Below are 14,597 nucleotides of genomic sequence, written 5' to 3' on the forward strand. Positions count from 1 at the left end.
TAGGCGCATGGGCTTCAGTAGTTGCGGCACACAGGCCCTAGAGTGCACGGGCTTCAGTAGTTGCAGCACACAGCCTCAGTAGTTGTGGTGAGCAGGCTTAGTTGCTCCACAGCATGTGGGATCTTCCTGGACCAGGGATCGAACCCGTGTCCCCTGAATTGGCAGGCGGATTTTTAAACACTGTGCCACCAGGGAAGTCCTGGCAGGCAGATTCTTAAGCACTGCACCACCAGGGAAGTCCCCTACAAATATGTTTAAAGATACAATCCTCCATCACAGAGGTCCATATAATTTCCTGCTTGATATATGAAAAGTTTTCACTGCAGATAAATTCATGTATTTTATGAATTCACGTCAGAAAGTTAAAAATGTGATACCAAATTCCAATCATTTTCCTACCCCCACCCCCCTTTTTTTGTAGGTGCCTTACAACTTAGAGTATAATGACAGTTAACCAAAGTTGTAATACTCCTTTTTCTTTCCTTTCATGGACTTTTTTCCAGGCAGTCCTTAAAAGTTTTTTCATGGCATTTATGTTTTAATCTGAAAGATGACACAAGTTCTTTCTCTGCTAAGTAGGTGCTAATCTAAAATTGTGCCTATTCCTCTAATAGTAGAGGGTCATACATAGAACACTTAGATTATCCATTTTATTAAAGGATCTTTCACCTTCAAGTCTCAGAATTCTGTTAATGAGTGTGCTGAAACTCTAAAAACAGAACTGTGTGTGTGTGTTTGTGTAAGGAAAGAGGGTTTTCTTGTTTACAGTGTGCCCAGCTGATCAGTTTGCCACATGCGGATTATACAGTGATATTTGCCCACTAAGCTTGATTAGAAAAATCTTTTTTTGTGTTTTAGTCTACCTAGTGCAGCCTATACTAAATATAATGATACAAATATGGTCAATGTCAGTGTTTGTTTTGTTTGTCTTTGTTTTTAAGGAGGGACATGGACTAAGCAGTAAAAATAGTTATTTGTTTCTTTTGTTTATGCTTTATCTTTCATCTTAAACTCAGCTGCATTTCATAATGACATCATTAGGTGTTCTAAGACATGTATCAGAGGAGAAACTATAGGTATTGCTCTAGTGATTTAGCCATTTGGTTTTAAAACCATAAGATTAGATGGTAATTGGTATGTATGCTCATGTATTTTGGGTAGCATTTCAAATACTATTATGTCAGAAGTGGTATTAGAAGAAGTTCAAGTGTGACTTTTGTTACTGTTACTAGCTTACTTACAGAGTGTTCACCAAATATGGGTGACTACAGAGCCCCTTTCCACCATTACTTACATCCTGCACTAAGCTACACGGAACATACTAGGAAGCTGTCCTAGAAGAATAAGGGAGGGTGAGCAAATTGCCAATATTGAAATTGTCCTAGACTTTTAGAATTGTTTCTGCCAGGGTATTTAGCTTATTTCACTTACACTTTTCAGCAAATGATACCAAATCTAAGTTTAATGAGTATTCCTTTGTTTAAAAAATTCTCTGGTGTCTGTGGTATGAGTGAAATATTACTTAGCTGACACTGACATAATCAGTTTATACTTATCTGCAAAGTATCTCTTCCAAGGAAATGCTAATCTTTGTACTTACATATGGGGCATTTTATGGAATCTTTAGGTCTGGTTTTAATTAATTTTTGTTAATTTGTAGTATGTTAGATCACTTTTACTAAAAAATTTTTCATGGGAAGAATTTAAAGCAAATTGTACATTGGTCTGCTGAAACTAAATTTCTATCCATTTTATTTTCTTTTTAAAAAAAATTTTTACTTATTTTTTTTATTGAGGTATAGTTGATGTACAATATTGTGTAAGTTTCAGGTTACAACATAGTGATTCACAATTTTTAAAGTTTATACTCCATTTATAGTTATAAAATATTGGCTGTATTCCTTGTGCTGTAAAATATACCCTTGTAGCTTATTTATTTTATGCATAGTAGTTTGTACCTCCTAATCCAAGAGGTAAGATACCGCTTCAGGTAAATAACATGTTACTAGTGATATACTTTTTGAGGTATTAAAATGACTCACTATCATTACTACCTTCCCAAACCTCAAGGAATGTGGGAAACTCAGGTTAGAAACGGCTGATCTGATCCTGTTTCCTTTATACTCCTGCCTGCCTTTTCCTGGTAGCATTCTGTAAACCAACAGATTATCATTTTGGCCCCTGATTGTAATTTTCACTTTTCTGGCTTTGCTTTTAGCTTATGCTGTTATGGTTGACTCCTGAACAGTATGAGTTTGAACTGCTCGGGTCCACTAATGTGCATTTTTTTAAATTAGCAGATACTACAGTACAGCTTGATCTGAGGTTGACTGAATCCAAGGATGTGGAACCTCGAATACAGAGGAGCCACATATATGGAGGGCCCAACTATACGTTATACTCAGATTTTTGACTGTGTGGAGGGTCGGCAGCCCTAACTCCCGCGTTGTTCAAGGGTCAACTGTATTTCATTTTCGTGGAATGCTTCCCTCATTTTTTCTCTAAACTCATTCAGATCTTCTCAATTCAGTTTCATAAAATATTCCTCATTTTCCCCAGCCTAAATTATTCTGTCCCACTTAACTCAAATTATAGCGTTTATTCTTTAGTTCATACAGCAATTAAATGTCTTGTAATTTTCTTTTTCTCTTGGCTGTTATTTTTCTTTTATTATTATTTAATATTCCACATGCTTATGTCTTGTTTTCCCAACTAGATTATAAACTCCCTGAGGGCAGGTATGATATTTTACATTTCTTTATGGTTCTCCATTGCATTTAGCACATGTTACATAGCTTGTAGACATTCAGTTTATCGATTTGATTTGTTTTTAAATATATTTAATTTTAGATTTTTCAAATGAACGAACACTTTAAATGAAAACCTAAGCACCTGTTTGTTTTGCGTCGTATTTGTGTATTCAGCTAATATCCAGTAATCTTTAGTGGTTAATTGCTTTAGATTACTAACATTGTGGACTTTCCATAACAAAGTTTTAATCCCAGTTGGGATAGTTCTGGGCAGTTTTCTGCCATGAAATTTGTGTTCATATGTATAAAAGAATAGTAATGTTAGCCTGAATACAAGATTTTGGAAGGTAAGTTACCACAAGTATTAGATATATTACAGATCCAAACACAAATGAATGTGGAATTATCCACGTCATTGCTTTCCTACTGGCTTTATCCCTACCACTAGTATAGACAGTTATGCTGACTTACTGGGATTCTTCCTAAAATCAACAAAGTCACTGTTGGTTTTAAAGTTTTGATAAACAATTAAGGAAGGATTCATAAATTATTTATAACAGTTATTTTAAAATAATATTTTGATATTGTGGATCATATAAAAATATTTTTCATAATTTATTGACTGCTCTGTAGACTATTGGGAGTTTGTTACCAGTGTCCTCAACTAACTTGTTTAATTTTTATCTAGAAGCTACAGAAGAAGTTTCTCTGGACAGTCCAGAAAGGGAACCTATACTCTCCTCAGAACCTTCTCCTGCAGTCACACCTGTGACCCCCACGACACTCATTGCTCCCAGAATTGAATCAAAGAGTATGTCTGCTCCTGTGATCTTTGACAGATCCAGGGAGGAGGTATGGAAAAATGTTTATATTCTAAGTTAATATGTAAATAATACATTTTTTGTCCCCCACCCAACATTTCTTTACTGTTAGTCATTTGTAATCAAAGCCTTTTAGTAATGTTTGGAAAAGAACACTGAACTAAAGAGGTCAGGTGATTTGGCTTCTAATTTTATCCCACCCCTTTTTCATCCAGTAACTTGGGCACATCACTGTCCTTCTCAAGTCAAGCAGTTTGTCATTTGTGATCTCATGATGGTAATGTGTGCCTCTCAGTGTTCCTCTCTTGGTCAAATAAGGTAATGTCTGAAAGTGCTTTGAAAACTTAATCACAATAAAGTGGTATCTTGAGTAATTTTATTTGATAAAAGTATAATAAATGTTAATGGGTGATGTCGGCAGAGTAAGAGATGTGTTGTGAGTGGAGAGGAAGCATGAGGACCTTCTAAGGTGTAATGATGGTGTTTTTTCTTAATCTACATTCTGGTTAGGAAGATGTGTTTACTTTGTAAAAATCATTGAGCTCTTTACCTAGGATTTATATACTTTATGTGTGTTACAGTTCAAATAAGTCTTACTTTTAAAAAATCTGTACAGGAGGGCAACTTTGAAAAAAATTATCATTAGAAAAACATCCCTTTATTTTTGGTAGCTTTAGACTATTAATATTGCTTTTAAAATTTGTAAGATTTAAGTTTCTGTGTTTTCTTCTTGAAAGTAACAAAAATTTCCCTCAGAACTGCTATTAATAAGGATTGCTTATTTACAATGGATGAAAAGTGCTTCTCTGTAGTCCCGTAGGTTTATCATTTTTCCTACTTCTTTTTTCAGTGAGCTTTATAGTGGTTTCATTGGCTTCAAGAAGAACATGTGTTTACTAGGTAATTGGTGAAATCATGGTGCTCAAGTTGCTTATAATTCCTGCAAGTATATAGGATTCTACTGGCAAAAGTAATGGCTACCTCCTGGTTTTTAAAGAGGAGAGATACAACCTTGAAAAATAACTAATGTTAAAAAAAATCAAGGAATTAATTATTTTCATAATCTGAATCTGAAGATTGAGTATATAGAACAAAAACATTCCACAATATTCCTACAGAAGACTACAACGTTTTCTATATATCTGAGGAGTTGGAGGAAAACAAGATTTTCTGTTCCTTCTCCCAGTGATGCTTTTCCTGTTGTCTTTGTGTGTGTGTGTATCTTTTACATAGTCAGGAAATGTGAAAGCTTTTATTGTTTTTCATAAGTGGAGTGCTGAGTGACTTTTCAAATTGATGTGACAGTGACCCTAATAAAAGATAGATGGTAAAAATTATAGTTATTAGTATTATGACAGTAATATAAACTGGAATCTTTAATAACAAAAAAAATTTTTCTAGATTGAAGAAGAAGCAAATGGAGATGTTTTTGATATAGAAATTGGTGTATCAGATCCAGAGAAAGTTGGTAAGTTAATATTTATTATATTTTGTACTTGCTTCTTTTTGATAGTTAGCTTGGTTGTTAATGTGCTATTTTTCTTAACTAAATGCATTATTACAATATTAAAATGGTGCTTTTATTTTTAAACTCGTGGCAGCTTGTTTTGTTTTTTTCCCCAGCTTTATTGAGGTATAATTGACAAATAAAAATTGTGTGTATTTAGGATGTACAGTGTGATGATTTAATATATGTTATAAAATGATTACTACAATCAAGTTAATGTATTACCTCATATAGTTACCTTGTGTGTGTGCATGTGGTTAAGCTTATGATTTTTAATAGTTTGACTTTTCTTGTAGGTGATGGCATGAATGCTTACATGGCTTATAGAGTAACAACAAAGGTAAGTCTTTTGCTCCTTTAAAAAAATATTGAGCCCTCACCATGTGTAGTATGAGGATACTACAGTGATTAAGGTGTAAGTGATCACTGTCTTTACAAAGGTTATCATCCAGTAAAAGTTGCATATAAATAGCTACAATGAGTTCTGAGTGGTTTGGTAGGTAAAGTATTCCGGGAGAGTATGCGGGAAGGGATCTAATCTAGGCAAAGGTAGGAGAAGTGATTTGGGTGGGAGAGGGACAAAGGGATTTGCTTGCGTAAAAGCCAGAAATCAAGAAAGCATTGTTCTTTCTAGGATCTGCAGGAAGTGATGCCAGATTAAATTGTTTGGCAGTAAGCCTTCCTATATTATGAACAGCCACATTAGGAATTCAGCCTTCATCCTTAGTATATATAATGGAGAGCCATTGAAGAGGTTCAAACAAGAATGTGGTACAATTGATCTTTGTTCTAGAAAGCTTTCTCTGACTCAGTATGGATTGGGAGGATCAAAGTAAAGGTCAGGATTTCGAGTTAAGAGGCGGTTGCAATCCTTAAAGGGATTGTAGGCCTTCAAATCTTAAAGAGAGAGGATCTGAAACAGTCCTAGCTGTGAGAAGCGATTCTTAATACTAAGGAATTAGTTCTAGGGATGAGTGAAATAAATGGCTTCTTGTGATGTATAGGAGGTAGAATCAGTAGAGCTTGGATGTAAGGAGTGAGGAAGGGGGGATGCCTAAGTGTGTGTGTTTTTTTTTTAATCTTTATTGGAGTATAATTGCTTTACAATGTTGTGTTAGTTTCTGTTGTACAACAAAGTGAATCAGCTGTAAGTATACATATATCCCCATATTCCCTCCCTCTTGAGCCTCCCTCCCATGCCTGAGTTTTTTTGTCCCCGTCCCCCCCCCGCTCCCCCCCCCCGCGGTACGCGGACCTCTCACTGTCGTGGCCTCTCCCGTTGCGGAGCACAGGCTCCGGACACGCAGGCTCAGCGGCCATGGCTCACGGGCCCAGCCGCTCCGCGGCATGTGGGATCTTCCCGGACCGGGGCACAAACCCGTGTCCCCTGCATCGGCAGGCAGACTCCCAACCACTGCGCCACCAGGGAAGCCCCTGAGTTTTTGTCTAGAGGAACTTTGTGGTTGTTGGAGTGATCCTGGAGAAGAGGCAACACAAGGAGAGGAGCACAGTATGGAGTCAGATTTGTTAATTCATTGAACAGATACTTATTTATTAAATACCTTGGGGTCAGGCTCTTTTCCAAGGACTACAGTATAGTAGAAATGCCCTTCACTCATGGAACTTATGTTGGAGCAGGGAAAAATATGGTGAAATTGAGGTGGCAGTGAGATTTAAGTGGAGGTTTCCCTTGGGCTATGTATTATTGGACTGAAGCTCAGAGGAGATCTGGGCCAGAGGTAAAGATTTAAGAATCATTAGCATAAATACAGGTAGAGTCAATGAGATGAGTTAAGGGTAGAATAAAGCAAACATTTTCTGTCCTCTTAAGTTTCTGTAAAAAAAAAAAAAAATTCTATGATTTGGGTGTTTTTCAGTTGTTAGAAATCTTTACATCACATCAGTTAGCTACTCTGCATTTTTTTCAGAGTAGATCAGTGTGTGTGATATGTATATATGCATGTTCACAATTATGTATTACATTAACTTCTAAAAAATTGTTTAGTTTTCAAAATTTGAAATACCTCTTCTTCACTTGTAGACTTCTCTTTCCATGTTCAGTAAGAGTGAATTTTCAGTTAAAAGAAGATTTAGTGACTTTCTCGGTTTGCATAGCAAGTTAGCAAGCAAGTATTTACATGTTGGTTACATTGTGCCACCAGCTCCAGAAAAAAGTATAGTAGGTAAGTATGAATTTTTAAAAATTTATTGTTGTTACTCTTACTAGTTCAGTTTTAACTGTATAGATGTGTATATTCCATGATCATTCACTATCATGACATCTCAATATCTAGAAATACTGGATTTAAGTATTGTTTTTGATAGTCATTCATCAACTGAAGAATGTATAGCTAAGTTTTATTTTCTAACACTTGAGGATTTGATTTATATAATGTTGTTAAATATTTGACAAGGTGAAAGCAACTAAAAACCCTTTTAGAGTCATTAGAGTATCTTATTATTGAGTAACACTTAGAGAATATTCAATATTATTAGTATATTAACATTTTTCTAAGGGTTTGGAGGTGTTTTGTGCTTAGCTATACATTGTACAAAAAGATTTGATCTAGCCTTGCTCACACAGGAGCTATTTAAACTCATCTTAGTTTATTACGTACTTCAATTTAACATTTAAAAACATTTCTACTTTTACAGGTAATAAAGGCTTACTTAGTTAAGAATATGCAGAATATTACAAAAGAGGAGGAGAACCTCCATTTTCCCACCATTAAAAAACATCTGTCATGTCTTAAAATTTTGTAGTATATTTTCCAAGCTTTTCAGTCATAGGTTTTTATTTATCTTTTTTTTATATACATGATTATTATTCTGAAAAGTATTCAAAATGAATTTTACTTATCTTTAAGTTATTGTTTTTACTTTTTTAAACATTTGATTTGAAAAGCAGTTTTATCCATATCTTTTATGATTTTTGAAACCTGATATATTTAAATGTATTTATTATATTCTTTCTCTTTTTTAATTTTTTTTTTTTTATAAATTTTATTTATTTATTTATTTCTGACAGCTTTGGGTTTCTGTTGCTGTGCGTGGGCTTTCTCTAGTTGCAGCGAGCAGGGGTTACTCTTCATTGCAGTGCGTTGGCTTCTCATTGTGGTGGCTTCTAGTTGTAGAGCACAGGCTCTAGGCACTCGGGCTTCAGTAGTTGTGACATGTGGGCTCAGTAGTTGTGGCTTGTGGGCTCTAGAGCGCAGCCTCAGTAGTTGTGGCGCACAGGCTTAGTTGCTCTGCGGCATGTGGGATCTTCCCAGACCAGGGCTCGAACCCGTGTCCCCTGCATTGGCAGGCGGATTCTTAACCACTGCACCACCAGGGAAGTCCCTATTATATGAGAATTTAAAAATTGTATTTATTAATGCACTTAAAAATAATAAACTCGGGGCTTCCCTGGTGGCGCAGTGGTTGAGAGTCTGCCTGCCGATGCAGGGGACACGGGTTCGTGCCCCGGTCCGGGAAGATCCCACATGCCGCGGACTGGCTGGGCCCGTGAGCCATGGCCACTGAGCCTGTGTGTCCAGAGCCTGTGCTCTGCAACGGGAGAGGCCACAACAGTGAGAGGCCCGTGTACTGCAAAAAATAATAATAATAATAATAAACTCATTACCTGTTAACAAATTAAAAAATTTTTGTGAAAAATAATTTTTATAAGACAAAAAAATTTATTGAGTGGCTTGCTTTTGTTTTTTACATTTTTGCAAAATCTCTTTAAAATTGTGGTTTAATAGAAAACAGCTGTATTTTCGTATCTGTTTCTACACTCTACCTGTTGTGATACAACACATCATATAACTTTTGGAAAACTCCACTGAGCTCTCATGAAAGAATGGGAGCAAAAAAGACACAAATAGCAGCTTAGTATTATGAAGGTCGATTTTTGTATATATCCCCCATCAGCCCAAAGGGTCTCAGAAACCTTACGAATATGCTACCCATACTCTGAGAACTGCTAGTCTAGTTAATAATGTTATTTCTCTGTCCTGTAAACTGTTGCAGTGGTATCTTTTGGCCTCCCATTATCTATGTAGTGAGCTTGAGTTTCATTTATCATAAATTGTTATTAATATCCTTTTTTCTTTAAGTTGTACAGCTATTTTTATATATCAAAAGAGAAAAAAACAAAAAATAGTTTTTCTCATTTTGATGGCTAGATGCACTAGTTTAGGCCTTAAACATTGAGCCAGAAAAAAAAATTTTTTTAACTAAATTTTTATGCCCAAGTTTGTTGTGTTTCAAACTAATATTTTGCCCTAATAATCTTCAACCTTCCACAAATTATTGAATTAAAAGGAGATTGAAAGAATTTGAGGCAACCACATAAAATGCAGTTTAAAAAAAAGATATAAATAAAGAAATTAGCAGGAAAAATAATTGTAGTTAAATAAAAGATGAAGCCAAGTTAAACAGTTTCCTCTAAACGTGTGCATAAAGTCTGAACTTCAGTTATTGAAGGTGGGTAACAAGTTTTTCTGTGAAGTTCCTGGCAGAAAATCAAGTAGAGAAGCAGTCATTAAAAAAATTTCATATTGTCCATCAATTTTTAAAAATAAAAATGAATATATTGTCTAAGAAAAATTTTAAATATGAGAGGCCCTTTTAATTATATACCCAGTGGTTTTCAAGTAACAAACACAGTGGTGTAATAAGAATAGTAACTTCTCTTTCCTGGGAAGCTGTAACTGCCACTGAAGGAAGAGGGGTCTTTTCATTAGCATATAACTGTTACTGCTTTTATAGAACCTTAGTTGACTAAAAAGCACTATTTTTGTGAAGCTTTTAAAAAAGAGCAACAAAGAAGTTGAAAAGTATTAAGGAGTAACTGCTTACAGTTAGTTTTTATTTACCGCAGTGGCGCATAATGGTTACTTACCTCTAGGAAGTAGCATGAGCAGAAGATCACAGAATTTAAAAAAGCAAAATATTATATAGTGGTAAGGTTTTTTTTCACAAAACCAGAATATGTGAAATAACATCCCACACCTAGTAGTCCACTCAAGGTAGGTAATTTTAAGTGTTTGAATGAGTTTTCCTTTTCAAACTATTGTATTTCAGAGGAATTATGTTAAAACATTCATAGGTGATAATATCGTTTTTCACCAGGTGTACCAACCTGAATAAGAATTACATGGTTTTACATGATCTATTTTTAAATGGCTTTATTGAGATATAATTCACATGCCATACAATTCATCCATTTAAATTGTATAATTCATTATTAGCTTTTCATATATTCAGACTTGTGCATACCTCACCACAGTCAGTTTTAGAATATTTCTATTACCCCTTAGCCATCATCCTCTAATTTCCTCATCCACTCCCAGTCCTAGGCAATCACTAATTTACTTTCTTTCTCTATAGATTTTCCAATTCTGGACATTTCAAAAAACAGGGAACCATATAATACATGGTCCTTTGTGACAAGCTTCTGTCAACGTAGCATAATATTTTTAAGGTTCATCCATGTTGTACATATGTCATTACTTCATTTCTACAGAATCGAATTTTGAGAGTAAAAAGAACAGGGAAAGAAGAAAAATCTGCAATCTGATAGTAGTGTTAAAATTGAAATTGCTAATACAGAAATGATTAGCATGATTTTTATTCTCTAAATTTGAAGAGTTCTAAATATCTCTGTGAAAGAGCTCATTATTTCAAACTGTTATAAAACCAGCTATGATAAATAAACATGTTCTTAGAATCTGCAACAGAGGAAATACTTAGCATATTAATGGATTACACTTATTTTTATTTTTCTAGTCCCCAAAGTAAAGAACGTTAATTATTGCTCATATGAGATGAAGATACCAAATGTGCTTAAATTTACTAATTTGAACTCCGTTATGCATATTGAAATGCAAACACATTTTAACTTACCAAGAGTTTAATGTATGTCAGATAGAGTCCAAACAGTTATAGGTTAGAAAACTACAGACACAGCTCAACCTCTGCTTTAGCTGTACTCTTTTAAAACTTACCTTATAAGTGCTTGCCAAGTACAGATGTTAATTTCTCAAAACTATGATACTAGTTATAATTTTAGCTTTTTTGTCAAGTTCAAATTTAAAATATATTTTAAATTATGCAGAAATGATTATAAAAGAATGTTTCTCAGTAATAGAAAATCATGAGTCTTCCAATTTTTTCAAAGGCATGACCAAGGTCAAAGTGGGTAAAGAAGATTCATCATCCACAGAATTTGTAGAAAAACGAAGAGCAGCTCTTGAAAGGTAATTCTAATCAGCTGTGTTTTATTACTCTAATGTTTTTACTTCAGTAGTATAAGTCTAATTCCATTAAATGGCACAAGTATATTTTAAGTATTAAAATTCTCAAAGTACCACTTGATTACTCTTATTAAGTGCTATAAGCTTTTATTAAGAAAATTGATACATTCAGAAGTACTGTATACTTGTTCCATTTTTATTCTCATTATAGTCTAACAAAGTAATACCTATTTTCATCTGAATTATTTCCTTTGAATTATTACTTCAAATAATACTGAAATGTTATTAAATACAATGAAAAATTAGGTTTGTGCTCCCTCCTTCAACTCTTTATAATTGATTTTGACTTGAGTGTACAGAAGTATTAGTCATTGCTCAAGTTGACTGTATAGTTAAAGGCTGATAGATATATATGCTGTGCCTTGCTTTAGACTTCTTGACCTGACACATTTCCTATGGCTTTGAAGACTTGTGTTCATTGTGGCCGACTAAACGGGAAATGGATGGGAGGAATCCCACTCCCAGAATCTTAACATTTCTTCCTTGCTATGCTGAAAATGTGAGAAAACAAGTTCAAAACTGTCTTAAAGCCCAATTTGTAGTACATAAGTTGGTAATTACCTGCACTTAATACATTTTCTAATTTCATAGTTTTTGTTTGTTATTTTAATTGAATGTGCTTATTTGTTCTCTGTCTTATTTTCTCTCTTGGCTTAAAATTAGTGGTTGGCATAGATAGGACAGATTTTAAGAAATAGTATATATATCTATAGGGTACAAATTATTTTGTAAAACTCTTTTTGAGGCAGTGTATTTCTGGGTTTTAGTAATAAATTGTTTCAATTTTAAGAAAATACCACAGTAAAGTCAGGTTTGAACAATTTGCAATAAGAAAAGCTAGTGTGCAGCTTAAAATCTTAAAGACTTAAAAGATGAGATTATGTCTATGAGACTCAGCAGTTACTCAGGAAAAGGATTTAAATTGCATTGAAAGAAGTTTAATTTAGGCATTAAAATTGATTCTCTTGTGAAAGAGGTCATAGAATGAGTGTTTTTAAGAGTAAAGGTAGATAATGTGCTGCCTTGATTTTGCTTAGTCCTTCCTGAAAGTATAACCATGACCTTTTGAGAAGGCTTTCCAGTCCTATTTTTCTGTGAGTAAATTTGAAATATTTTGGATGGCATTCTTGATAAGGAAGTTAATGAAGATTTATTGTACCAAGGGCATATAATTTGATTCTACATTCACCTTTCTTTTAACTTGAATGCATTGCATAGTACTTAAACCATATCTTCATTCACTGTGTAACACTGAGGAGAGTTTTAAGGAAATATTGAAGCTTGACCTAGTGCATATGTGAAGATAGTTTCTTACTGATAAATGTTACTTGTTAAATACTACCTTAGTGGAATTTGCAGTAGTGGGGGGGAAAAAAAAAGGAAACAGTGTACTGTGAGTTCATTTTGTATTAGAAAAGATAACTAAAGAAAATATAGGTGTAAAGATACAGAAGGAAAGGAGGTGGAATGATTTTTCTCAAGTGATTTTTCTGTGGCATTTCTTAAAATTTAAACATTAGAATAGGCATATTTGTGGATATATAACCTAGTTGGATCTGGCGGGTCAAGGAAGTATTTCTTTGTTTACACTCTGGTATTCATTTACATATTTATTTGTTTGTACAACTTAGAGAATCCAGATAACTATCTTGAACAAAAGGATAAACATCTGGTATTGAAAAATGGGAAGAGAAAGGGAGTGGTTAAGAACCCAAGTAATTTCCCTGTGCCACACTCAGTAAAGTAAGCAGAAATTACTTCTAAGTATCCCGAAGATCGCTCACTTGATTTTCTTAAGAGTGCTTCATATCTTACCTACAAGCATATTGAATTTATTTTATAGTAAGGATACACTTCTGTAAATATAAACTAAAAAATGTAAAGTAGCATTATACAGTGTGTAGGGTTTTAGAATCCTTTCTCTGTTGAAGCCTGCACTCAATTACACACTACACACTATCTGTGAGGCCTTGGACAAGTTATTTAACTTAAATTCATTGTTCCTTTTCTCTAAAGTGTAAGTGTATCATAACAAGCACCTGAAAACCCAACTGGCAAAGCCTAAACAGTTAGTGTCGGTTGATTAATCCATTCGTTCATATCAGGAAGTTTGGAGGTAGGCAGATGTTTAGTATTATCAAATCCATCAGGAAATCCTATTGCTTCCTTCTGATATCTGGACAACCATTTTTTCACCCGTCCACTACTAGTCCAAATGTCTGAATTAACTGCGGTAGACTCCTCATTGGTCTCCTTGTTTCCATCCTTGTACCTCTACTCTTTTTTCTAATATAGCAGCCAGGGTCATCCTTTTAAAACATGAGTCAGATCATCTTCCCACTCCTGTTCGTCCACCCACCCAGTTTCAGTCAATAAAAGCCAGAGTCCTCATAATGACCTATAAATTCTTACATGACTTGCACTGCTCACTCTGTTACCTACTTGATCTCCTATCCTCCTTGATCACTTTGCTCTAGGCCACACTCACCTTTTTGCTGCTCCTCAAAGATCCCAGGCATCTTCCCACCTTAGGGTTCTACCCCCTACCCTGTCCCCACTGCCTAGAAAGCTTTTGTTCCCAGGTATCTGTGTACCTAATTCCCTTACCTCTTTCAGATTCAAACATTCAGATGTCACCTTGCCAGTGAAGCCTATTTTGATTATTGGTTTCATTCTGACCTATTCTGTTTACATCGCCATCAACCACACCTTACACACTTGATCCCATTTACTTGTCCTTTCTCCACTTGTCCTTTCATTTTTCCACAGCATTTGCCACCTTATCACATACTACATAATTTTTATGTTTATGATTTATTGTCCGTCTTCTGTTAACTAAAATTAAAGCTCCAGGGACTTCCCTGGTGGTCCAGTGGTAAAGAATCCACCTTATAATGCAGGGGACGTGAGTTCAATCCCTGGTCAGGGAACTGAGGTCCCACATGCCACAGGGCAACTAAGCCCACATGCCACAACTACTGAGCTCATGCGCCTCAACTAGAGAGAGCCCACATGCCACAAACTACAGAGCCCACGCGCTCTGGAACCCACAAGCCACAACTACCGAGCCCACGTGCCCTGCAGCCTGCGCGCCACAACTAGACAGAAGCCCACGCGCCGCAGGGAAGGATCCTGCATGCCTCAACAAAGAACCTGCGTGCCGCAACTAAGACCCGATGCAGCCAAAAATAAATTAAATAGTAAATAAATCACTTAA

General features: G+C 35.1%; 1 protein-coding gene across 1 annotated transcript in view; it reads left to right on the forward strand.

Moving 5' to 3' along the window:
* Positions 1–14,597, forward strand: part of SNX2 (sorting nexin 2) — a 53,558-nt gene that overhangs the window by 23,258 nt on the left and 15,703 nt on the right. The window contains exons 3-7 of the mRNA XM_082650549.1: positions 3,439–3,602; positions 4,973–5,039; positions 5,375–5,418; positions 7,120–7,261; positions 11,245–11,323. Coding sequence (XP_082506675.1) covers positions 3,439–3,602; positions 4,973–5,039; positions 5,375–5,418; positions 7,120–7,261; positions 11,245–11,323 — 496 coding nt within the window. The remainder of the gene's footprint in view (positions 1–3,438; positions 3,603–4,972; positions 5,040–5,374; positions 5,419–7,119; positions 7,262–11,244; positions 11,324–14,597) is intronic.

This window comes from Grampus griseus, assembly GCF_964374135.1.
Source record: "Grampus griseus genome assembly, chromosome: 3".
NCBI classification, from domain to species: Eukaryota; Metazoa; Chordata; class Mammalia; order Artiodactyla; family Delphinidae; genus Grampus; species Grampus griseus.